General features: G+C 48.7%; 1 protein-coding gene across 1 annotated transcript; it reads left to right on the top strand.

Moving 5' to 3' along the window:
- Positions 1-8051: 8051 nt before the first annotated feature.
- On the top strand, positions 8052-25961 carry PPIH (peptidylprolyl isomerase H). The gene is made up of 10 exons (XM_065575136.1): positions 8052-8209; positions 10268-10332; positions 11821-11844; positions 12234-12278; positions 13259-13301; positions 18784-18876; positions 21070-21157; positions 22615-22655; positions 24251-24345; positions 25802-25961. Exons 1-9 carry the CDS (start codon positions 8144-8146, stop codon positions 24317-24319), a joined length of 534 nt encoding a protein of 177 aa, XP_065431208.1. The 5' UTR covers positions 8052-8143; the 3' UTR covers positions 24320-24345; positions 25802-25961.
- Positions 25962-26425: the final 464 nt, after the last annotated feature.

Below are 26425 nucleotides of genomic sequence, written 5' to 3'. Positions count from 1 at the left end.
TCCCTCCTACTGCACCCCCCTGAACCAACCCACAACTTTAACCAGAAGTATCCCCTCCCTCTGCCCCCCACCCCTCTACACCCCAGTTCTCCTATCCCCCTCCCTCAGGGAATCACCGCCAGCTCCCCCGTCGAACCTGGACTCACTCCACAACTGCCCCATCCCCCCAAGCCGTGCTCCCCCTCCCTGGAGTGTGGGGCCAGTTGCTGGGCATTGCCACTGGTAGGGGGCAGGCAGTCAGCCTGGCTGTCACCGCCCCCACCCTCCGGGGGCCACAGACAACCACCCCCCGGTGCAAAGCTGCAGGGTCCAGACGGTGCCAGGAGCCCGTGGCCGGGGGGGGCTGCACATGGGGATCAGAGCACCACGGCTGCTCCCGGCTTCCCACTGCCCCAGGAGAGCGGGACAGACTTGGGGGTGAGGGGCTCTCTCCCTGCGCCATTTCCTTGCTGGGGGGTTGGGTTTTTTTGTTTTTTGATCTGCCCGCTTCAGCTGGGGCGGCTCACAGCGTGGCGCGGGGCATGCTGGGACTAGTAGAGCAGCTGGCAGCGCAGGTCCCAAGGCCCCAGCAGAACACAGCGGCGTGCAAACTGTAACTCCCAGCATACCTTGCAACACCCAGTCCCTGCTGCGCCTGCGCGCTGGAGAACTTGCTGACTTCACATTGCCGGGCTGTGGCCAGGGCTGGACTAACCCTTTGTGGATTCCCAAGTAGTCACATGGCCCCTTCCGTGTGGGCCTGGCGTCACTGTAAACCCAGTACTGCGCCCTGCAGTCACAGCGGGACCGGGGCCCCGATCCTGCCCTCCGGACAAGCCTGCCTGGCCTGGCCTGCACTGGGGGGGGAGACGAGACTGGGTAGGCACTTTTCCCACCCACTCGGGCAAGCCTGTTTCTGCACCGGAATTTCCTACCTGTAGCAGTTACTCATATGTAAGGGATTGTAGAAAACTGCTTCTAATGTAATTTGCTACCAATAGCAGCGAATTGTTACCAGTAGCAGTTACTGATACCTGAGGTTGTTCTTATTTGCTGACTTGTCCTAATTTGCTAAAACTTGACAGTGGTGTGGGATGGAAACATAAAGTGTTCGGCTTCCAAATGACCCTGCCTGGAGTACATATGTATCAATTATTTCTTAATAGAGGATTGTAAAAAATAGAGTGAGTTCATTTAAACATCATTTATTTTGCAGCTTCATTTACTGTGCCATCCTGACATGGACATTTCGGCCCAAGTGACCTGTGGGTTGGATTCACTTTAGTGGGACGCAGGACATGTGGAGGATAATTTAAACTCTTAATTTTCCTAGGGTTTGTCTTCGATATACTTCTATGTTGGTGCGATCTCTGACCATTACAGTTCATTAACTCAGCAGGCAGGCACAGGCAGCAATGCACTTGTCCTATTGCCTTGACTGAGAGAGGTTTTGGATCAAAGGGAACGTAGATTCCAGCAAGCTCCTGGGGTAATATCTCATTGGAGATGAAAGGGCTTATTCAGAAAGAGATTTTGAAGTCTGTAGGGTAAAGATGAGCCAGATGGGTTTGTCTCCATGCAGGTATATGTTATTCTTTGGGGGTTGGGTACAAAGGAGAGGAAGTATTTTGGATTTCCTATTTCCCTTAATGAGGGCTATCTATGCTCACCTGAAATATTTCCTGGTAGAAGCAGTTCCTATCTATTACAGGGTCAAAATATGGCAGCCATCACACAGCGGTATTAGTGGTGGTGGAGGTGAGAAGAGGGCCAAGAAGTCCTTTCCCTCCCCCAAACACTCCCATTCATGTGGAAGCCATAATGTTGCTGCTGCCTAAATACCCTGATGGCAAACAGGTAGGGGCAGGAGGCCCTGCCAGCTATACTGAGCACCCCAGAGGAGCCATGCACTGTGTGGTGTGTATGCTGTACTAGTGAGGGCAACCCTTACTCCCCAGTGCTCCTGGTGGAGAGGATCAGTTCCTCAGGATAGGTGCATCAGCTATTAGCCAAGAGAATCAGGGATGCATCCCCATGCTGTGAGTGTCCCTAAACCTCTGAATGCCAGATGCTGGGAGCAAGGCCGGCTCTAGGGGTTTTGCCGCCCCAAGCAAAAAAAAAACACAACCTCCGACAGCGCAAGTGCTGCCCCTGGAATTGTGCCGCCCCAAGCACATGCTTGGTTTGCTGGTGCCTAGAGCCGGTCTTGGCTGGGAGAGGATGAAGGGATGGTTCACTCCGTGATGGCCTGTTCTGTTCATTCTTAAGCACCTGGCACTGGCCGCTGTCAGAAGATGGGATACTGGACTAGATGAACTATTGGTCTGACCCATTACAGCAGTTCTAATGTTTAGCAAAAATTACAGTAGATTTTTGCCTTTGAGAAGGATGTCCCATGAGATAGTATACTGCCTTTATTGAATATTTGAGAATCAAGTTCTACACACAAGCAATGGCATGCGGAAAAACTCTAAGGGCTGGATTGAGAGGCAAAATAACAGTCGCAAAAGGCAATCACCATTAGTGGATTGAATGAAAACAAAGTTCTGAGACCAGGTCAGAAATTCAGTCAGACTGGAAGTCAGATGATCCAACAGAATAAACTTCTGCTCTAAAAATAATAAGAAAAAGTTAAATTAAAAATTCCAAATTAGAATAATAGAATCATAGAATATCAGGGTTGGAAGGGACCTCAGGAGGTCATCTAGCCCAACCCCCTGCTCAAAGCAGGACCAATTCCCAACTAAATCATCCCAGCCAGGGCTTTGTCAAGCCAGGCCTTAAAAACCTCCAAGGAAGGAGATTCCACCACTTCCCTAGGTAACGCATTCCAGTGTTTCACCACCCTCCTAGTGAAATAGTGTTTCCTAATATCCAACCTAGACCTCCCCCACTGCAACTTGAGACCATTGCTCCTTGTTCTGTCATCTGCCACCACTGAGAACAGCCAAGCTCCATCCTCTTTGGAACCCCCTTTCAGGTAGTTGAAAGCAGCTATCAAATCCCCCCTCATTCTTCTCTTCTGGAGATTAAACAATTCCAGTTCCCTCAGCCTCTCCTCATAAGTCATGTGCTCCAGCCCCCTAATCATTTTTGTTGCCCTCCGCTGGACTCTTTCCAATTTTTCCACATCCTTCTTGTAGTGTGTGGCCCAAAACTGGACACAGTACTCCAGATGAGGCCTCACCAATGTCGAATAAAGGGGAACGATCACGTTCCTTGATCTGCTGGCAATGCCCCTACTTATACAGCCCAAAATGCTGTTAGCCTTCTTGGCAACAAGAGCACACTGTTGACTCATATCCAGCTTCTTGTCCACTGTGACCCCTAGGTCCTTTTCTGCAGAACTGCTACCTAGCCATTCGGTCCCTAGTCTGTAGCAGTGCATGGGATTCTTCCGTCCTAAGTGCAGGATTCTGCACTTGTCTTTGTTGAACCTCATCAGGTTTTTTTTGGCCCAATCCTCTAATTTGTCTAGGTCCCTGTGTATCCGATCCCTACCCTCCAGTGTATCTACCATGCCTCCCAGTTTAGTGTCATCTGCAAAATTGGAAATCACAGTAAAAAACAATACTAGAAACACAGATGTCATTGCTAAAACTACTAGCGAGTACTCACTTATACATGTTTTCAAAGAGTATTTGTTGTTAAAATATAAATTAAATAGCACAATGACATGCATCTGCACAATATCAAAGCTAAATGATGAAGTGCTAAGAGTAATTCAGGGAATCCCAGCAGCAGCAAAGACAAATTTGTGAACTGCTATGAAACTTTATGCAGTCAGATCAGGGCTGGCCTTACCATGAGGCGAACTGAGGCGGCTGCCTCAGGTGCCAAACTGTATGTGTGTGTGTGTGGGGGGGGGGGTGACACTAGGACCCAGAGTGTAGAAAATTGCGTCTGCTGCTGGTGCATATGTATTCTCCCTGCTCTAGATGCAGAGAGAGGTGGAGTGCTGTGCTGGAGGAAGGAGGGCACAAGAGACGTAACAGGCAGGCAGGAGAAGAGGTGAGAGGGAATAACAGAAAGCAGCAGGAGCTGCAGGGAGAGAGAGGAGGAGGAGCCTCTTATGACCTCTCTAGCATCCACAGGAGCCAGGACTGATTAACACCAGCTTCTCAGGGAGCTTCCTGTTTCCTGGTGCTTCCCTGAATCCACTTGAGGAGAACAAGCAGTCAACTGAAGCAGTAGGAGCCAGTTAGGCCCTTAAGATGCTGATATCTTCCCTCACTCAGGCCCTGCTACCAGCCTGCTTATTTGTCCCCTTCAACTGAGTGTTGAGAGCCGCTCTAGAACATAAGAACATAAGAACGGCCGTACTGGGTCAGACCAAAGGTCCATCTAGCCCAGTATCCTGTCTACCAACAGTGGCCAATGCCAGGTGCCTTAGAGGGAGTGAACCTAACAGGTAATGATCAAGTAATCTCTCTCCTGCCATCCATCTCCACCCTCTGACAAACAGAGGCTTGGGACACCATTCCTTACCCATCCTGGCTAATAGCCATGAATGGACTTAACCTCCATGAATTTATCCAGTTCTCTTTTAAACGCTGTTATAGTTCTAGCCTTCACAACCTCCTCAGGTAAGGAGTTCCACAAGTTGACTGTGCGCTGCGTGAAGAAGAACTTCCTTTTATTTGTTTTAAACCTGCTGCCTATTCATTTCATTTGGTGGCTGGCACAGAACAGCAGTCCTGAGTGAAAGAAGAAAACGCCCCTCTGGGGCAGCATTCAGAAAAAGAAAGAACGCAAAAGAAGCTTTTCTATCTAAGCAGGAAGGAGCTCTCCTGAGATACATAGACACAAATGTTCACGGTGAGCCTTCTGGCCCCAGTGAGGATGTGAGTGGTGAGGAGATGCCGGATCTTCCAGTTAGAGTGCAGGTGACCTGGCAGCTACTGCAGCATCCATATCTCCATCTCAAATGGATGTAACCCTGCACATTCCTGAAGAAAAGTGTAGATCAGAGAAGAGTGTGGTGGAGGCGCAAGAAACAGCTGCTGCTGAGTTTAGTTCCTTAAGTGTAGATGATCCAGGACTGTGGACCCACTTGAGCAGTAGCCTGAGGGACTTCCTTGTACTGCATGGGCCACAGCAAGTGAAAAACTTCATGTTCCCCAAAGACAATGAAAATAGAAGTTTCCATCCAACACATTACTGGCGTGAAATCCCCAATGGTGACAAAGTGGAGAGGCCATGGCTTATATACTCAAAAACCCAGAATGCTGCATACTGTTTTTGTTGCAAACCCTTCCAGTCTAATGTTCCAGCCACATTGGGTTCTACAGGAACAAAGGACTGGAAAAATCTGGCTAGAAATCTGGCATGCCGTGAAAAGGCAGCAAATCACCAGAGAGCATTCCATAGGTGGAAAGAGCTTGAGATGAGACTAAGGTTAAAGGCCACCACAGATGATCAGCATCAAGAGAAGATTGCATCAGAGTCTCTTTACTGGCAAAATGTTCTGAAAAGGCTCATTGCCATTGTGAGAATGCTTGCTACCCAAAACTTAGCACTGTGTGGCACTTCAGATCAGCCGTATGTGCCAAACAATGGAAACTTCCTTAAAATTGTGGAGCTGATGGCTGAGTTTGATGCTGTACTCCAGGAGCATCTAAGAAGAGTCACCACCCAAGAAATGTACACACACCACTACCTTGGAAAAACAATTCAAAATGAGATCATACAGTTACTGGCAACAAAAGTCAAACAGAAGATTGTGGCAGATCTGAAGTCAGCAAGATATGACTCTGTTATTCTAGACTGCACACCTGACATCAGGCATACGGAACAAATTACTTTAATGGTGCATTTTGTAACAACAACAGAACCTGGTGAAAATGTCCCTGCAATGGTGACTGTCAGAGAGCATTTTCTAGAATTTATTGACATTGATGATACTACAGGAGCTGGTATGACAAATGTGCTTCTTAAAAAGCTGGAAGATATGGGAATTGCGATAGCTGACATGAGCAGTCAGGGCTATGATAATGGTGCCAACCTGAGAGGAAAGAACAGAGGAGTACGGACACGGATCCGAGAGTTAAACCCTTGAACTTTTTTTGTCCCATGCAGTTCTCATTCACTGAACTTGGTGGTCAGTGATGCAGCATCAGCTTCTAGTGAGGCTGCTGAATTTTTTTAATGTAATTCAAAGCATCTATGTGTTTTTCTCTGCGTCAACTCATCAATGGCAAATTTTGAAGCAACATCTGGGAACATCCTCTCTGACACTGAAACCACTGAGTGCCACACGATGGGAAAGTCGAGTGGAGGCGATAAAGTCTATCAAACACCAAATTGGGAAGATAGATGATGCCATAGTTGCCATTATGGAGGATAATGCTATGACAGGAACTGTTGGTGGGAGAACAGTGGCAGAGGGAAATGGAATCACCAGAAACATACATAACTTCAAATTTCTGTGTGGCTTAGTGTTGTTGCATGACAAACTGTTTGAAATAAATGTTGTAAGCAAGAGATTCCAAGGTGTTGACCTTGATATATCTGGAGCAATGGAACAACTGGACAAAGCAAAGTCACACCTACAGTCTTACCGGTCAGATGAGGGATTTCAAAACGTTCTGAAGAGTGCACAGAAGTTGGCAGAGGAACTTCACACTGAAGCTATTTTCCCACCCATTCAAGAATACAAGAGTCACTGAAGAAGAAGACATTTTGATTCTGAGGCCCGGGATAATCTCATAAGAGACCATAAACAACAATTCAAAGTTGAATTCTCTAACTACGTGCTAGATTGTGCAGTACAGTCAGTTGAAGAACATTTCATGCAGCTCAAGGAACACAGCAGTATATTTGGCGTGTTGTATGATATTCCAAAACTCCTCACTGTACCTGAAGAAGATCTACACCAGCAATGCAGGGCACTAGAGACAGTGTTGACACATGATGACATGCGCGATATTGATGCGAGTGATTTAGGTGATGAACTGAAAGCCTTTTCAAGATATATTTCAGCAGGATCAACTCCAAAGGCTGTTCTGGAATATATGTGCACAAATAAGATGACCACCCTCTTTCCAAATGCTTTTGTTGCTCTGCGCATACTTCTAACACTTCCTGTAACAGTTGCCAGTGGAGAACGCAGCTTCTCCAAGCTGAAGTTAATAAAAACACATCTACACTCCACAATGACACAGGAGAGGCTGGTCGGCCTTGCAACCATCTCAATAGAGCATGAGCTGGCCCAGACTGCGGACCTTCAGGAAGCAGTTCAAATCTTTGCAACCTAGAAGGCACGGAAAGCACCACTTGGATTATTCAAAGAGATTAAAATGCCACTGTTTACTATGCAGAAGAAAAGTTACATTTGCTGTTCAGGCGTTTGAAAGTTAAGTGTTACTTAAAATTTTTGAACAAGGCATTTTAAGCTGTTAGTTCTCCTTTATTGGGGTAGGTAGCAGAGCAGTACCACGAGAGGAGTGGAACAGGAGGAAGACAGAATTGAGACCTTTCAAAATTTTGGCCCAAGCGAGGGGGTTTGGGGGCATCATTTGAGCTCCCGCCTCAGGTGCCAAAATGTTGTGGGCCGGCCCTGAGTCAGATACACTGATAGGAGATTCTTCGTTTGGAGTAAAATATTTCACTGAATGAAGTCTCCTGCAGCACCTCAGTAGGGTCCATCAGACAAGGAGGAGCAGCATTGACCAGGCCTTGGGAGAGCCCAGCCCAGGGAAGTCCATGCTGAGACTTGCTGTCTGGGGGAGGGGAAATAAAAAGCCCCCACCCCCCATTTTTTGCAAACACTGATGTCTCAGTCCCCCGGGGTAACTGTTCCCCCCTCCGGCAGCGCCTCCCCCCTGGGCTTAACCCCGGCTCCTCCCCCCAGCCCCGATTTTGCCCTTCAGCCCCATCCTAACCCTGCCTCCAGCTGCTTGACGCCCCCCCGGCTATTTCCGCCCAATGCTCAGATCCTGGCAGAACCTTATGGCAAAGGGCAGCGGCTTCAGCAGATGTTACTACGCATGCCCAGTGCCTCCAACCTAGCAAATTCCCACAGCTTTGCGCACTGCGCGGCCCCTCCCGCCCCAGGGCGGAGCACGTGTTGCTGCGCACGCACGTGTCTGAGGCAGGCCCGCCCGCCATGTTGCCGGAGGGAGGCCGGTGGCCGGGTTCCGGTTCCGGGTGAGGGCGGGTCGCCATGGCGGTGCTGGCAGCCAACCCCAACAACCCCGTGGTCTTCTTCGATGTCAGCGTCGGCGGCCAGGTGGGGGCTGGGCCACTGCGGCGCCCGGCTCCGCGGGAGGGGCCGGGGAGAGAGGGGGCTCGCGGAGCGGGGTGTGGGGGCTCCGACCGGGGGAAGAGGCGGGGGGGGGGGGTGCGGGGCTGCGGAGCGGGGGCTCGGGCCGGGGGATGCGGAGCGGGGCGTGGGGGCTCGGGCCGGGGGAAGAGGCGGGGGGGTGCGGGGCGAGGGTTGGGGAGCGGGGCGTGGGGGCTCGGGCCGGGGGAAGAGGCGGGGGGGTGCGGGGCGGGGGTTGGGGAGCGGGGCGTGGGGGCTCGGGCCGGGGGAAGAGGCGGGGGGGTGCGGGGCGAGGGTTGGGGAGCGGGGCGTGGGGGCTCGGGCCGGGGGAAGAGGCGGGGGGGTGCGGGGCGGGGGTTGGGGAGCGGGGCGTGGGGGCTCGGGCCGGGGAAGAGGCGGGGGGGGTGCGGGGCGGGGGTTGGGGAGCGGGCATGGGGGCTCGGGCCGGGGGAAGAGGCGGGGGGTGCGGGGCGAGGGTTGGGGAGCGGGGCATGGGGCTCGGGCCGGGGGAAGAGGCGGGGGGGTGCGGAGCGAGGGCTGGGGGTTGCGGAGCGGGGGTGTGGGGGCTCCGACCGGGGGAAGAGGCGGGGGGGGGGGGGGTGGTGCGGGGCTCGCGGAGCGGGGGCTCGGGCCGGGGGATGCGGAGCGGGGCGTGGGGGCTCGGGCCGGGGGAAGAGGCGGGGGGGTGCGGGGCGGGGGTTGGGGAGCGGGGCGTGGGGGCTCGGGCCGGGGGAAGAGGCGGGGGGGTGCGGGGCGAGGGTTGGGGAGCGGGGCGTGGGGGCTCGGGCCCGGGGAAGAGGCGGGGGGGTGCGGGGCGGGGTTGGGGAGCGGGGCGTGGGGGCTCGGGCCGGGGGAAGAGGCGGGGGGGTGCGGGGCGGGGGTTGGGGAGCGGGGCATGGGGGCTCGGGCCGGGGGAAGAGGCGGGGGGGTGCGGGGCGAGGGTTGGGGAGCGGGGCATGGGGGCTCGGGCCGGGGGAAGAGGCGGGGGGGGTGCGGAGCGAGGGCTGGGGGTTGCGGAGCGGGGTGTGGGGGCTCCGACCGGGGGAAGAGGCGGGGGGGGGGTGGTGCGGGGCTCGCGGAGCGGGGGCTCGGGCCGGGGGATGCGGGAGCGGGGCGTGGGGGGCTCGGGCCGGGGGAAGAGGCGGGGGGGTGCGGGGCGGGGGTTGGGGAGCGGGGCGTGGGGGCTCGGGCCGGGGGAAGAGGCGGGGGGGTGCGGGGCGAGGGTTGGGGAGCGGGGCGTGGGGGCTCGGGCCGGGGGAAGAGGCGGGGGGGTGCGGGGCGGGGGTTGGGGAGCGGGGCGTGGGGGCTCGGGCCGGGGGAAGAGGCGGGGGGGTGCGGGGCGGGGGTTGGGGGAGCGGGGCATTGGGGGCTCGGGCCAGGGAAGAGGCGGGGGGGGTGCGGGGCGAGGGTTGGGGAGCGGGGCGTGGGGGCTCGGGCCGGGGGAAGAGGCGGGGGGGTGCGGAGCGAGGGCTGGGGGTTGCGGAGCGGGGTGTGGGGGCTCCGACCGGGGGAAGAGGCGGGGGGAGGTGCGGGGCTCGCGGAGCGGGGGCTCGGGCCGGGGGATGCGGAGCGGGGCGTGGGGGCTCGGGCCGGGGGAAGAGGCGGGGGGGTGCGGGGCGGGGGTTGGGGAGCGGGGCGTGGGGGCTCGGGCCGGGGGAAGAGGCGGGGGGGTGCGGGGCGAGGGTTGGGGAGCGGGGCGTGGGGGCTCGGGCCGGGGGAAGAGGCGGGGGGGTGCGGGGCGGGGGTTGGGGAGCGGGGCATGGGGGCTCGGGCCGGGGGAAGAGGCGGGGGGGTGCGGGGCGAGGGTTGGGGAGCGGGGCGTGGGGGCTCGGGCCGGGGGAAGAGGCGGGGGGGTGCGGGGCGAGGGTTGGGGAGCGGGGTGTGGGAGCTCGGGCCGGGGGAAGAGGCGGGGGGGTGCGGGGCAGGGGTTGGGGAGCGGGGTGTGGGGGCTCGGGCCGGGGGAAGAGGTAGGGTCGTAGCCCTTCGGCGGGCGGGGCCCGGCGCTGATACTCTCTGTCCCGCCAGGAGATCGGCCGCATGAAGGTGGAGCTGTTCGCTGACGTTGTGCCCAAAACAGCGGAGAATTTCAGGTAGCCTGTGACACTTTGCTCCCACTGAGGCAGCCCAATGCCTGGGGGTCGGTCACACGGCAACTCATGGAGGGACAGCCCCATACCTGACCATCCCTCCCTGTAGTGGGGCAGCCCTGCGCTGCATGGTGCCCAGGGTGTCTGATTGGGAAGAGATTTAGGGGTGGTTGTGCACTCAGTTTCTGCACACGCGTGAGCTGCCACATGCAGCAGATTGCACACGTGATCAGCCCTCTTTAACATCTGCTTTCATCAGCAAGGAAATCATTAACCGTGTTGACAATTAAACTGGATTTCAGAGCCAACATCCCATTCAGATGAGAGGGATAGTTCGCATTTCTCAAAGCTTAGTTTCAGGCTCTCTAGACCCAGCCAGACATCACTGCATCAGTTACACTGAGGTCATGTTTTAAGATGTCTTTATAATATTCAAGACTAGAGGTTTAAATTAAATTAAATCTTAGAATCTGGAGCACAGTATGCACCTTCTGGACTAAAAGTACCTGCTTGCTAGGCTGCCAGAAGCCAGACCAATGTTACCCCTGGCCATTTTTTTTTCCACCTCTAGGAAATCCTACTCTGAGCATCTGTGTTTTCCTGCCCACCACTGCTTCCATTGTGTCACATTCTGGGGAGGGTGGGAATGGTCACGGGTATGTCTAAACTCTTCTCCTCAAGACATTCATAATTTCCTCTGAACTTTTACCTTTAACTGGTCCCCTAATGGTAAGGGGCAGGGTTAAGACTCTTATCCCCCACATCAAGTCTCCATATTGGAAATAGTCTAGCAGGTGTGATGGCCTTACTGTTATATCTCCCCATCACCACCCAGGCACCAAATTTTATGCTATCTCCTTGTGAGATTCAGTCCACAGAGTGAGCAAAACTCAGCTGTACATTCAGACTGGCTAGACTTTTACTAGTTCCTAAGGAAGGAGTGCCTGGCCCAAGCAGCTACTCCCACATGCTCAGAAAAGAGGAGTGAGTCAACCATTCCTGCTTGGGAGATGTGTGCGTGACTCGGAAACCCAGCAGCCCACTCTGTTCATGTTTGCCCCTTCCTCCAATAGCACCTCAGCACACAAGAGAGATGGCAACTTACTAACTTGGCCCCCTGTTTGCTTACCTCTGGCTGCAGGGTGCACACCAGACAGCCCAGTCCCTCAAGATGAGCAAGTGTATCCTCGTCCATCACAGACCTCCACAAAGTGCTGCCCAGTTCCACTTCTCCTGCCTCTTTCAAGCCCCAGTATCCGTCTGGTCCTATCCCTCTCCCAGCTACAGAAACAAACCTGGGGAGCTGAAAGTTACTAACAGCTCTTGATGGCACCTGCGTCTAGAGACAGTGTAATTTATTCCTTCTAATAATGGACATCCCTGCTATTCCTCTTCTGTGAAATATTCAGTGGATAATAATTTGTCCTTGATTTTCAAATAACTTTTCAAAGAGACTCACTCACTGCTGTATTTGTTGTTTTTTCTTTTCAGGCAATTTTGTACAGGTGAATTCAGGTATGTAGGATCAATTTTTGTCTCCTCTTAAGCAGTAAGTTCACACAAGCAGGGAGAGTTATGGACAGAAAGTAGGAAAAAGATGTATTTGTTCTTAATCTCCTGCCAATGATGGTCTTGTTACCTGCATGAATGCAAAATGAAGACTCTTGGAAAACACTCATTTGACATCAAAAATATTTTTGCTGTTTGTCAGACTGAATTGGCTACAAACTGCAATATTGCCAAACGAGCTGCCCTCCCAAGTAGTGTAAGAGGGAAACATGTCAGGGCAGCACATAGGAATTGATCTCCTCAGATTGGAGCTCTTGGGACTAAAGATTCCTGGGCGGGGGGGGTTTCGTGTTGTGAAGTGCAGTGACTCCCAATGCCCTTTCTTTTTCTTGTAGGAAAGATGGTGTCCCAATAGGTTACAAAGGGAGCACTTTCCACAGGTAAGTACTTTTCCTTCTAATGCTTAAAACAGCTTGGTGAACTACAGGTGTTCTGGAGGCATTTAGGGGGAGGGATAGCTCAGTGGTTTGAGCATTGGCCTGTTAAACCCAGGGTTGTGAGTTCAATCCTTGAGGAGGCCACTTAGGGATCTGGGGCAAAATCAGTACTTGGTCCTGCTAGTGAAGGCAGGGGGCTGGACTCAATGACCTTTCAGGGTCCCTTCCAGTTCTACGAGATAGGTATATCTCCATTTAAAAAAAAAAAAAAGCCCTCTTTTTAAGGACTTCTTTAAACTAAGGGTACGTCTACACTACCTGCTGGATCGATTTATCGGGGGTAGTGATTGATCTATTGGGGATTGATTTATCGTGTCTAGTGTAGACGCGATAAAATCGATCCCTGATTGCTCTGCCGTCGACTCCGGAACTCCACCACGGCAAGAGGCGGAAGCGGAGTCAACGGGGGAGCGGCAGCAGTCGACTTGCCGCCATCCTCACGGCCAGGTAAGTCAACCTAAGATACGCCGACTTCAGTTACGCTATTCGCGTAGCTGAAGTTGCGTATCTTAGGTCGACCCCCAGCTAATGTAGACCTAGTCTCAGAGGCATGCTGTACACATCAAAAAATAGTAGCTCTGCATTTGTTTTCCTTCTGTAACCTCTGTCTTGGGTGACTGTCCGCTGCGGTTCTTGCTAGCCCTTCTGTTGTACTTACAGAGAGAAACCACAGCCTTCTAGGTGCCTTTGACCCAATATACAGGCAGTACCTCCTCCTTTCTCTGCCTCTCTTGAGATCAGGGATCAGTTCCCTTTGAGTACATCACCAGATCTAACGGCCAAGGGCCGCAATTCGTTTTAGCTTAAACAATGGGAATTATATATTGATGCATTGTGGGGAATATCTCTATTTTTCACTGACATTAAGCTTCTCAAGAAGTTTTTTTCAGAAAAAAGTAACTATTTTTTTTTTATTACTTTAGAGTCATTAAGGATTTCATGATACAGGGAGGTGACTTTGTAAACGTAGGTACTCTGTGTTCTTTTCCTTTCTTAAAGGATGTGGTGTGTTGCTCTCTGTCCTGGGTATATATTCATCTGTTTTCTATTCACTATTTCTCTTATGAGAAGATATTACTTGAGAAGCTTTGCTGGTGTTTTCCTATTCTCTGCACTGGAATAAATTGGAACATGCTAGGAAACAGATATCTGGGAACTGGGCAAAATGTTTTCTCTGCGGCAACTGGAACAGCATTAGCTAAATCATCATGTATTTCTGACATGCAAAAATTCCCTTTCCTTGGGTGAGAGGTGCCAGGCTCTTCTGCCGCAATGACCGTCCTCTGCAAAGTGGGGTTTCCGTGGCCTGCTGGAGGTGCCTCTGACCATGAGAGAGTTCATTCCACATAACACCAATGTTCTCCATCATCTTTTCTGGAGAACGTTTGGTCTGCCAGTTGAGGGTTGAATTTGACGTTCATGTTTTCAAAAGAAAGTGTAATTTTCTGCACTACCAGATTAACCAGTGTTTCATAAACTGCATCTCACACTGGTGAAGAAAAATTATAATTGGCTGTGTGGCAAGAATGTCTCTATTTAGAGGAACTGGAGCTTCTACTAAGGGTGACTAAGTTTGATGGTTTTTCCCCTACTGAACCGTCTCAGAATTAAAAGATAATTTCTGCTTGAAATTTCTAGGCTTCAGGCTTTGATAAGAGAAGAATATTTTTTTGAAGTTTGAGATTCATTGAGCTATTTGGGAGTTGGGAAAATTGCTATTTTTTCACTTGGAATTATGAGTTGGCAAAATGAAAAACAGCTGGCTGTTCAAAACAAATCAAATAAAAATGGTCATGCTTTGATTCTTAATGATAGCTCTCCCAAACTGGCCACAGGAAGCTTGGTTTAGCCACGTATGTTTGTTTAAAGTCAGGTTCTTTACTCGTGAGTGCTCTTCTAAAACCCACAGGGACGTCTGACAACTTCTAGTAGAAGTTTCGCAAAAATTACAAGATCCATTGACACTTGTAACTTATTACTACTACTAATTATGAGAGAAAAAAATTGTTTATTACTGTAGAGCTGGGAACCAACTGAGTGTGTTGTGCTGGGCATTAGACTGAGAGCAGTAGCCGGCCCCTCCCTTGAAGATCTTGCAGTCTAACCAGACAAGACTAACAGCGACAGGGTAGAATGTACAGAGCAGAATAAGCAGTGATAGCGGCAAACATCATGTTAGTGCCACTGTGCTTGTTCTTAAAGTGTTTGGTGTGATTTAGTGAGGGAGGGTCTAAGCTAAACAGATAGACAAGGGGAGTGGGAGAGAGGAGGGGGCTGGGGCAAACACCAGTCAGCACAGGGGAAAAGAATGTCCAGTCAAAATGGGGGGGAAAATGCATTATCTGTGTCTAGAAGCCCTTACTTACACTGCTTCTGCAGCCGCTCTGCCAGTTTTGGCCTCAGGCAGGTTTGTTCTGACTCCCTGTTTCTTTCCCTAAGGCCACATGTCTGAAGGCAAGGGATATGCCACAGGAGCCCTAGTGCCCCCAGAGTGGGTCTCCCCTGCATAGTTCTGGCTCTGGAGGGTTGTGAGGAAGCAGTGGCCCTCCTGCACTCACAAGTAATAATACTTGAAGGAATCACCTGTTAGACATCATGGAAGTCGGGCTGTCAAGTGGTTAAAAAAAAATTAATCATGTGGTTAAAAAAATTAATCGTGTGGTATTGAACAATACTAGAATACCATTTATTTAAATATTTTTGGATATTTTCTACATTTTCAAATATATTGATTTCAGTTACAACACAGAATACAAAGTGTACAGTGCTCACTTTATATTATTTTTATTACAAATATTTGCACTGTAAAAACAAAAGAAATAGTATTTTTCAATTCACCCAATACAAGTACTGTAGTGCAATATCTTTATCATACAAGTTGAACTTACAAATATAGAATTGTGTACAAAAATAACTGCACTCAAAAATAAAACAGAGCCTACAAATCCACTCAGTCCTACTTCTTGTTCAGCCAGTTGCTCAGACAAGTTTGTTTACATTTGCAGGAGATAATGCTGCCCACTTCTTGTTTACAATGACACCTGAAAGTCAGAAAAGGCGTTCACATGGCACTGTTGTAGCCAGCATCGCAAGATATTTACGTGCCAGAGGCACTAAACATTCATATGTCCCTCATGCTTCAACCACCATTCCAAGGGACATGTGTCCATGCCGATGACGGGTTCTACTCGATAACAATCCAGAGCAGTGCAGACCAACGCATATTCATTTTCATTATCTGAGTCAGATGCCACCAGCAGAAGGTTGATTTTCTTTTTTTTGGTGGTTCGGGTTCTGTAGTTCTGCATCGGAGTGTTGCTCTTTTAACTCATAGACTCATAGACTTTAAGGTCAGAAGGGACCATTATGATCATCTAGTCTGACCTCCCGCATGATGCAGGCCACAAAGCCGTCCCAACCCTTTCCCTTAACTCTGCTGTTGAAGTCCCCAAATCCTGTGGTTTAGAGACTTCAAGTAGCAGAGAATCCTCCAGCTAGTGACCCCTGCCCCATGCTGCAGAGGAAGGCGAAAAACCTCCAGGGCCTCTGTCAATCTACCCTGGAGGAAAATTCCTTCCCGATCCCAAATATGGCGATCAGTAGAACCCCGAGCATGTAGGCAAGATTCTCCAGCCAGACCCTCATTGGCCCCTGATACTATTTACCAGCGATGGCACACTGTTCATTTGACTAAAATCACGTTATTCCATTAAACCATTCCCTCCATAAACTTATCTAGCTTAATCTTAAAACCAGACAGGTCCGTCGCCCCCACCGTTTCCCTCGGAAGGCTGTTCCAATATTTTACCCCTCTGACTGTCAGAAACCTTCGTCTAATTTCAAGCCTAAACTTCCCCACGGCCAGTTTATATCCATTCGTTCTCGTGTCCACATTAGTACTGAACTGAAATTATTCCTCTCCCTCCCTGGTATTTATTCCTCTGATATATTTAAAGAGAGCAATCATATCCCCCCTCAGCCTTCGTTTGGTTAAGCTAAACAACCCGAGCTCCTCGAGTCTCCTTTCATACGACAGGTTTTCCATTCCTCTGATCATCCTCGTGGCCCTTCTCTGTACCTGTTCAAGTTTGAGTTCATCTTTTTAAACATCGGAGACCAGAACTGCACACAGTATTCCAAATGAGGTCTCACCAGTGCCTTGTACAACGGAAGCAGCACATCCTTATCCCTACTAGATATACCTCGCCTAATGCATCCCAAGACTGCATTGGCTTTTTTCACCGCCACGTCACATTGTCAACTCATAGTCATCCTGCGGTTTACCAGGACTCCGAGGTCTTTCTCCTCCTCCGTTACTTCTAACTGATGCGTTCCCAGCTTGTAACTAAAATTGTTGTTAGTCATCCCTAAATGCATCACCTTACACTTTTCACTATTAAATTTCATCCTATTTCTGTTACTCCAATTCACAAGATCATTCAAGTCTCCCTGCAGAATATCCTGATCCTCCTCCGAATTTGCAATATCTCCTAACTTTGTGTCATCCGCAAACTTTATCAGCCCACTCCTACAATTGGTTCCGAGGTCAGTAATAAATAGATTAAATAAACTCATCTGAAAGCATGTTCCACACCTCGTCCCTCTCAGATTTTGGATGGCACTTCAGATTCTTAAACCTTGGGTCGAATGCTGTAGCTATCTTTAGAAATCTCACATTGGTACCTTCTTTGCGTTTTGTCAAATCTTCAGTGAAAGTGTTCTTAAAATGAACAACGTGCTAGGTCATCATCTGAGACTGCTATAACATGAAATATATGGTAGAATGCGGGTAAAATAGAGCAGGGGACATACAGTTCTCCCCCAAGGAGTTTAGTCACAAATTTAGTTAACGTTTTTTTTTTTTTTTTTTTTTAAATGAGCATCATCAGCAATGTTTAGCAGTTCTGGCACGGAAATACCTTGCAATGCCAGCTACAAGGGTGCCATGCGAATGCCTGTTCTCACTTTCAGGTCACGTTGTAAATAAGCCTACAACATTATCTCCTGTAAATGTAAACAAACTTGTTTGTCTTAGTGATTGGCTGAATAAGAAGTAGGACTGAGTGGACGTGTAGGCGGTAAAGTTTTACATTATTTTGTTTTTGAGTGCAGTTATGTAACAAAAAAAATCTACATTTGTAAGTTGTACTTTCATGATAAAGAGATTGCACTTCAGTACTTGTATAAGGTGAATTGAACAATACTATTTTTTATCATTTTTACGGTGCCATACAAAAATCCCAAAATATTTAATAAATTTCAATTGGTATTCTATTGTTTAACAGTACAATTAATCGATTAATTTTTTTGAGTTAATCGCGTGAGTTAACTGCGATTAATCCACAACCCTACATAGAAGTTCTAAATGCCTTTGTAACGGTCCAAGCTTCTAATTTGCCGAAGTGACATACTGTGCTGGTATAATTTATAAATTGTTTTGAGGCCTGAATGCTGGCAGTTAGGGTGAGTAAAAGCTGCCTCAGCATGGCTGGAACTTCAGCAAAATTATAATATCTGCTTCTCATAAGCGCCTCATCTGAGGCCTCACAGACAGTCATCCACTGGAAAAGCCAGTTGAGGGGATCACTTCCTTGTACTTAAAACAGCTGAGGCTAGCCCTCTCCCCTGAGCCTTCCTCCAACCCCCCCTTTCCACCATGCTTACCCTTCATCATCACCACCTCTGCCTCATTCGTCACCTGTGACCCTTTTAAACTTCCCACCCACGCCTTCCCTTCTCTCCTCCCTTCTGTTTCCTCCAGAATGTCTGCTGTGCCTAAGGGCATGGCTACACTGGAAACTTCAAAGCGCTGTCGGGGGAAATGCTCCTGTGGCAGCGCTTTGAAGTGCAAGTGTGGTTGCGCGTGAGTGCTGGGAGAGAGCTCTCCCAGCGCTTCTGGTAATCCACCTCCACGAGGGGAATAGCTCCCAGCGCTGGCGCTCGGAGCCTATTTACACTAGTGCTTTAAAGCGCTCTGACTTGCTGCGCCCAGGGGGGTGATTTTTCACACCCCTGAGCCAGCTAATTAGAGCGCTATAAAATGTAAGTGTAGACAAGCCCTAAAATGATCCACTCGCTACCATCCATAACCTCTTGTTTCCTGGCTCTGAGACCTAGACTCCACCCCCCACTTGACACCGTCTGTCGTTGCTCTCCTGTAGTTTCATGTGGCAATGGGAGCAGGTCTCTGGCTAGTATGAGGAAGGCGGGCGAGGTAGCAAGGACTGAATCATAGTTACTTTTAGAACATTGACTCCTGGTTTCCTTACTCTAAAATGTTCAGATGTTTTCAATTCTAACATTCTTGTTAACACTAGTTTTCAAATGGAAATATGTTCTGAATTGAAACTGATTTAACAAAGTGGTTTGTCTGGGAATTTTAAATATATGCTACAGAATGCACTTTTATTGAGGTGGGATTTGAACACCTGCCTTCCTCTTTATACAGGGAGATGGTACTGGAGTAGCTAGTATATACCGGGGTCCCTTTGCAGATGAAAACTTCAAACTCAGACATTCTGCTCCTGGGTTGTTGTCTATGGTAAGTATAAGAAGACAAAGTAGTAGGACTAAAATGGCTCTGTGCTCCTTTGTGGAGATTCTTAGCTTATCTCCTGGCTCGCAGAAGTCTCCTACCTTGCATAGAACGTCTGAAAAATCCTCATTTAGGGCCAGATTCTACTACTCTTAGTCATGTTGAGCAGTATTTTACTCTGTAAGTAGCTCCCATTGACTTCAGTGGAACCAATAATGGCGTAAGGTGCTAATGAACATGACTCAAGGTAGCAGTCCAGTCAGTAACTTACCCTTATCTATTAGAATTGTTGGGGTAGTTTTAATTTGCTCTGCTTGTAGAATTATTTGGTCTTACATATTTTTGCACTCCAGTTAGTCTTTCTTCTCTAACTGCTAATTTTTATTAAACACCACCCCAACTAATGTTGTCGGGGAATTGAATAGCTATAGAAATAGTGTTTGAATCTTGTATAATATATGCTCCAGGCTTCATTTTATAGAAACACAGCCACATGAGGTATGTAGGTTGGAACGTACAAAATGCCATGCTGGACCAGACGAATGGTTTAACTAGTGCAGTAAGTTGTCACTAACTAGCTATTTCAGAGGATGGTACCCCCATAATAGACAGTTGTGCTGGAACATGACTGGGCAGAACCCCAGATAGTCTGTGATTTTGAAGCTGGAGAATTTGTTGCAGAATTCTCCTTTCTCAGTGTTAATTTAAGTAACTTGTTTCTGGGCCACCGCCTGTCAGCAAAGAGAACCTCGAAAACATGAACCAAGTATAATTGATGCAGTGATGTCTTCCTGAGACAGCCTGAAATGACAGCTTTGAGAGGTGTGAACTGCACCACACCTTGTTAACTCCGAAACCTGTAGAGGGCTACATAAATTTCATCATTAACTGTTTCACTGCTGATCATTTTAGCAGAGACATCCAGCTAACCTGTTTATCCTATAATCCTAAACGCCCTTCCTAACTGCAGAAAGCCATAATTTTTCCCTACACAGATCCCTAAATTTTCAGCTTCACCTGTGACAATTTCTATGATGCAGTAAGTGAAGTGTCATCAATACAGGGGACAGACCCTTCCCCCAAGAGAACAGTGTGATGTTATGGATCTCCACACAGTATTATGCTGGCCCCAAAGAATCTTACAGAGCCACAGAAAAATCTCTGAGAGCCAGCTGGCTGCACACACTCACAAATAACGTAAGAACGGCCAGACTGGGTCAGAGTGATGGTCCATCTAGCCCAGTCTCCTGTCTTCCAACAGTGGCCAATGCCAGGTGCCCCAGAAGGAATGAACAGAACAGGGAATCATCAAGTGATCCATCCCCTGTCACCCATTCCCAGCTTCTGGCAAACAGGCTAGGGACACCATCCCTGTCCATTTTGGCTAATAGCCATTGATGGACCTATCCTCCATGAATTTATCTAGTTCTTTCTTAAACCCTGTTATAGCTTGGCCTTCACTACATCCTCTGGCAAGGAGTTCCACAGGTTGACTGTGCATTATGTGAAAAAATACTTCCTTTTGTTTGTTTTAAACCTGCTGCCTATTAATTTCATTTGGTGGCCCCTAGTTCTTGTGTTATGAGAAGGAGTAAATAACACTTCCTTATTTACTTTCTCCACACCAGTCATGATTTTATAGACCTTTATAATATCCCCCCTTAGTTGTCTCTTTTCCAAGCTGAAAGGTCTCAGTCTTATTAATCTCTCTTCATATGGCAGCCGTTCCATACCCCTAATCATTTTAGTTGCCCTTTTCTGAACCTTTTCCAAGTCCAGTATATCTTTTTTGAGATGGGGCGACCACATCTGCACGCAGTATTCAAGATGTGGGCGTATCATGGATTTATACAGAGGCAATATGATATTTTCTGTCTTATTATCTATCCCTTTTTTAATGATTCCCAACATTCTGTTCGCTTTTTTGACTGCCGCTGCACATTGAGTGGATGTTTTCAGAGAACTATCCACAGATCAGATTCAGATGATCTGTTATTGCTCAGCAAGGGCTCTGAGGCCACAGTCCCCATCATAGCACATGGCACTTCTTGCTTTTTTCTTTGCTCTACATATTGTGGAGCCAATATTCACTTTAGAATCTAGTCCAGGAGTGACAGCTCGCTCTCGTTTCAGGCGCCTCTGGCTTGAGATGTTCTATTCCCTAACTTTTTTGTGTTTTGTTTTTGCATTTTCAATCAGGCCAACAGTGGTCCAAGTACAAACGGGTGTCAGTTCTTCATCACGTGTTCCAAATGTGACTGGCTGGATGGGAAGCATGTTGTGTTTGGTGAGTAGCTGCAGCACAGTGTGATATCCTGATCATTTACCCCTTCCGGTTCAACCACACGGTTTTTGTTGTCGTTTCCAATTAATCTTACACAAGTGGAGTAAGAGCTTCTATGGAAATGTGCCTCGAAACCTACTGCTATTGTGAAAGCAGTAATAAATCAGCCAGCTAATGACGACTTGTTTGAGGGAAAGATGGGGAGAACTGATGCTTATTTTATGTGGCGGGGTGAAATAGCAGTGACACTAGAGTTTGCATACCGTAATTTTACAAAAGCACACGTTTTGTGTCATCGACTGTAAGATCTTACGGGCGGGTCTGTCTCATCTTATTACTGAACTAATGTCTAATATTGGCTCTTTATTGGGCCCTCAGGGCACTATGCAATATAAATATTTGATTATAGCCATTTTTGCTGTTCACAAACAACACAAACTGCATCTCCATCAGTGGGATTATTTCTAATAATACACCAGAGTCTCAGTCTGATTTCCATGCACGCCCTACCTGCTGGGAAGATGCACATTGCCTGTCCTGAAGATATAGACGCCAGCCCCATGTCTGGGAAGGTTGTAGTTGTATTATTTATGAACCCTTTATCAGATCTATAACAACTCATAGGCAGGGCCATCCTTAGGCATATGCAGAATACGCAGCTACGTAGGGCACCATGTAATTTGGGGCATCAAATTTCGTGGTGCCCTAGGCAGCTGCATGCTGCGTATACGGCGCTGGCTCCAGCGGCCAGCCCCCCTGCTTTGCCCCCACCCCACCTCCATTCCACTCCTTCCCCCAAGCCCCCTCCCCCGAGCAACGTGGCCTGTGGGATTAGCGGGGGTCCTGTTGCTGGCAGAAAGGGTCGGGCCCACACTCAGCAGCGGCGGGAAGTAGAGCGACCCGGCTCCAGCCCGCTGTGTCAGCTCCCAGCCGCCACTGCTGTGAGTGCGGGGGTGGGCCTGATCCCTTCCTTCAAGCCCCCTCCCCCAAGTGACAGGGCAGGAAGCTGGGGGAGTGGAGCAGGCTGAGGCCGGGTCACTCTGCTTCCCGCTGCCACCGGTGAGTGCGGGGGGGGGGAGGGGGACTCCTGCTGCAGGCGCCAGGCACCCCACTAGTCCCCTGGGCCTCCCTGCCCTGCTGCTGCCCCCCACAGCTCCTGCCCCTGCAGCCCTTGAGTGCAGCCACCCACACCCTGCAGGAGGGGTGCAGGTTCTCCGGCTGCGTAGGGCACCACCGTAGATAGGGACGGCCCTGCCCACAGTGTCCAGTGGTTATAAATGGGTGAGACACATCGCTGGGGCAAAGAATGGTGCATGGAGAGGTAGCCAAGTCCAAAGCAAAGGAATCTCAGAGGTATGAGAAATTAAAGTATCATCTGTACTTGACAGTCTGGGACTACAGAAAAGGTGAATAAGTGCAGTATAGAACTGCTACTAGTAAATATTCTTTTTCTCTTACAGGTAAAATTGTTGATGGGCTCCTTGTCATGAGAAAAATTGAAGTAAGTTTAGTTCCCCATCCTGTTCATGAATGTGCATGCCAGATAGTCGCATGCGGGAGTAATCCGGGCTTCATGTTCCCTCCCTGTCCATGTGCAGGATAATGATGTAACAATAGTGCCAGGGAGCGCCTTGCAGGGGCTGTGCCCTCTGCAGTGAGGGAGTCCGTCATGTAGATTTACTTAGCAAGACACAGGGAGTCTTGTGCTGTGCAGTTGGAGCAGCCAGTCAGTGACTAGGGAAGCTTGTTCAGATGGGTTTGGTTGTGGCACATAGAGTCCTTTCTGCAAACCTGTTGGATTTACAAGTTGAGAACAGGAATGTAAGGGAGATTGGTTCTGTGATACTGCATGGTAATGAGAAGAGGATGATAAATTCCCTGAGTTCTTCAGTTGAAATCTAATCAACACCTTCTAATAATCAATATTAAACAAGGTTTCCAAAGGGTTTCCAGGTGCTGCAGATACACACATCTGTGTGTTGACCAGTGAATTCCATATTTAGAATGGTGTGTGGCTAATAAACACACAGGGCCTGTTAATATACTCTTGTAAAGTGTCAGTGTACCACTGTGATGGATGGCTGAATAGACAGAGCACCCCCGGCATTCTGCTTTCTGACTGGGTGCTTGAGTGCAAATATTGGATCCCAGAGCTGAGTCAGGAATAGAGAATCGAGAGGGGGAAAGACATTACAGAGCTGACAACAGCTCCACTTAAAGCCTCATGTTAACCTTCACCGAGAAGGTCTCATGCTGGGAATCATACAGCCCAATTCCTTTATTGCTAGCTCTGTTTTAAGAAAACCACTGTATAGGTGACTTTTGTTAAAATTTTCTGTTAGATATACAGAAAATGTAAACTTTCCTTGATCACCTTGTCTGATTGCAGTAAATTGGAGGTGTAGCCAACACAGAAGAGACCAAAACTGCCACGTAGCTTAGAGTCATAACCAGGGCTGGAGACCAAAAGGAGATTCCTCTTGCGGTGTTTCCCACCAGAAGTGCTTTAATAAACAAAAGGAGGAGAACTGTGTACGTCTTTTGTAGGACGCCCATGATGGGCATAGTAGAAAGAAATTAAGTGACACACACAAAGAGCATTGGCCCAAGTCCAGAATGATGTGTGAATTCTAAGGATGCACCTGGTGCACCCTTACTCAATAGCTCCCCCTTCTGTACAAATGTGGGGTTGCTTTTCTCTTTAAAGTGACACTAATTACAGTATCAAAGACCTAAAGCCAAAGATATCTCAAGTGACATGATCCATATTGCATCTCACTGGAAGCTACATGTATCTTTGCTGCCTTCACTTTGTTCCCCATTTGTGAGGTCAGAGTCTCTCCCATGTCTCTCAGCTCTGCAGTAAAGAGGCAGTTAGCTGGCTCTAGGTGAGGGTCCAAGGACATTGCTGCAGAAGAGAAGAGGAAATGAAAGAGCAGCAGTCATGAGTCAGACATAGTCCAAGTGCAGTTCCTCCGTATTCGTGAGGCTCAGTTACCAGGAGTCTCTTATCCAGCCTCTCAAAATAGCTTGTGACTCCCACTAACTTGCTGTGTATTTATACCTTGTAACTGTGTGGATTTTTTGTCCCCCCAGAATGTACCTACTGGTCCAAATAACAAACCCAAACTGCCAGTGGTCATCTCGCAGTGTGGTGAAATGTAGAGCAATGAATGCAGAAATCTCGGTAGGTCTGTCAGTCTTCATCAGTCTGGCTGAGAAACTATCTGATAAGAGATGATTGTGATTGAAATCCATCTGTCACTGCCTTGAAGTTCACAATGTGCGGTTCTGCCAGCTTGCAAAGAGTGAAGAGTTTCATATGTTGTGGGAGATGCAAGTAAACCTAAAAGCCCAAGAAAGTAACTGCTGAAGAATAGAGGATTCTGTATTTCCTAATTCAAGGCAGCTTTGGCATCGTCCCTCCTGGGGCCTGTGTCGTGAAGTTGAAGCACTTGCTGTCAGGATGGGGAGGGGTCTTGTCAGCTCCTGAAAGTCAGGTTGCTGACACGTGGTACATCCTCTCTTCTGACTACAGAAGGTACCATTATCCTGATCCATGGTCAGATGTTTCTAGCACTTACTATGCTCCTGGCCACCGTGGCTTGCTCACATAGTCGTTGGTACTTAAGGTCATAGACAGCACCAGAGACCTTGTATTAAAGTATAGTTCTGTCTTCCCCCCTCATCCAGCTACTTCATCCCAGACAAAAAGCATTTCAACACGTGTGCGCAGATTACAGCATGTCAATCTGCAACTTGATTTTAAAATGAATTTGCCAAACATCTGTTTTTGTTAGCCTTTTAGCCACCGACTTTCAGATTTTAACAAGCAGATAGTGGCATGGAGGCACTGCATACGATTCCTCTCCACTCATATCATCTGCAAGATGAACAGAACTGCTTTCTGAAAACAAGCTAAGCCCAAATCATTCCCAAAATACCTGTATAGAGACAACCTTCCCTACCACAAGGAAGGGTTTAGATCCACAGTGCTTTGCAGACATTTAGGACCCAATCCTGGAAGGTGCTGAGTGCCCTCAGCCCCTTAGAGAAGGCATTCAGTGCTTTACAGGATTGGGCCCTCAATAAATGAAGTCTCCAGCTGTGGTAGGTAAGTAAAATCACCATTCTGTGCTGTTTCCTCTCCCCAGTTCACAGTTCCTGTTAGCTGGGTACTTGTGCTAAGATGATGGACAGTGAATTCGTTGTTAATGTTGACGTTGAAATTGCCATCTTGAGGTTTCAGCTCCCCCACTGGGCTGATGCGTGGAGCACACTTCACTCAGAGGCGGGCGTTAAGTTGCTTACAGACTTGGGCAGGTGTTTACACTCTGCTCACAGTTTTCAAAGCTGCTTTTGCAGTTGTGGTGGCTGGGAGCATAATTTTTAAATGAAAGCTGAGATTCTGCTGCAGCTTCCATGGCCACAGAATTGGGACTAGCTGACATACAGCTACAGACACTGTGGCTCAGCTGAGTCCCACTGCACAGCGATGTAACCCAGAGCACGAGTGCCGAATTTCTTAGCTGTTTGTTCCATCCCTTCAGCTGTTCTTCTTGGGGATCAGTTAGTCAGAGGAACCTGTGCACTCTGACGTGGCTGTTACTATTTACTGATCTCCTTTCTCCTCCCACTTCCAGGTAGTCACTGGTCCCTCATTACCCATCACTGCAGCTGCCCCAGACTTTTCCTGCAGGCCATATCTGTGCTGCTGGCACTTCTACAGAAGTTTCTGATATTCAGGATGTACAACTTTCAAAACAAAAAAAGTTCCAGTGTAAATAAAGCATTTTGTTAAATAGAATATTTCAGGCTGGATTCTTGGACAGGTGTACTTTTTTTTTTTTTTTTTTTGCAGGTGAATGTACTTTGAGTATTGAATAAAAGGTAACCAAATATCTAATTATCTGTTTATTTTGCTGGGTAATTTGTGTGTTAATTTTTCCATAACCACAATTTCCCTTTTTTTTTTTTTTTTTTTAAACAAGTTCTCTATGGTTGGGCTATTCTTTTTCCAGTGAGAAGCTAACAACAGCCGAGAGCTATTAGCAGAAGAGAGATTAATTAATTTCCTTTTGTGTGACCCTTTCCACGAGGAAGCCCCAGGAGGATTACCAAGGGATCGTTTGGTAATAAATATCCAGCAATTTGTGACATTTGGTTACAGCTTGCATCCCAATACCCTCAAATGACCAGACATGGCCACCACATAAGCATAGCTCCTCTTTCACCACAATTTCTTCATTTATCCCCATTCAATCTTTTTTT

Source organism: Chrysemys picta, chromosome 21, assembly GCF_011386835.1.
Source record: "Chrysemys picta bellii isolate R12L10 chromosome 21, ASM1138683v2, whole genome shotgun sequence".
NCBI lineage: Eukaryota > Metazoa > Chordata > Testudines > Emydidae > Chrysemys > Chrysemys picta.
Note: the sequence above shows the minus strand (reverse complement) of the source record. Positions and strands in the feature narration are given on the sequence as shown.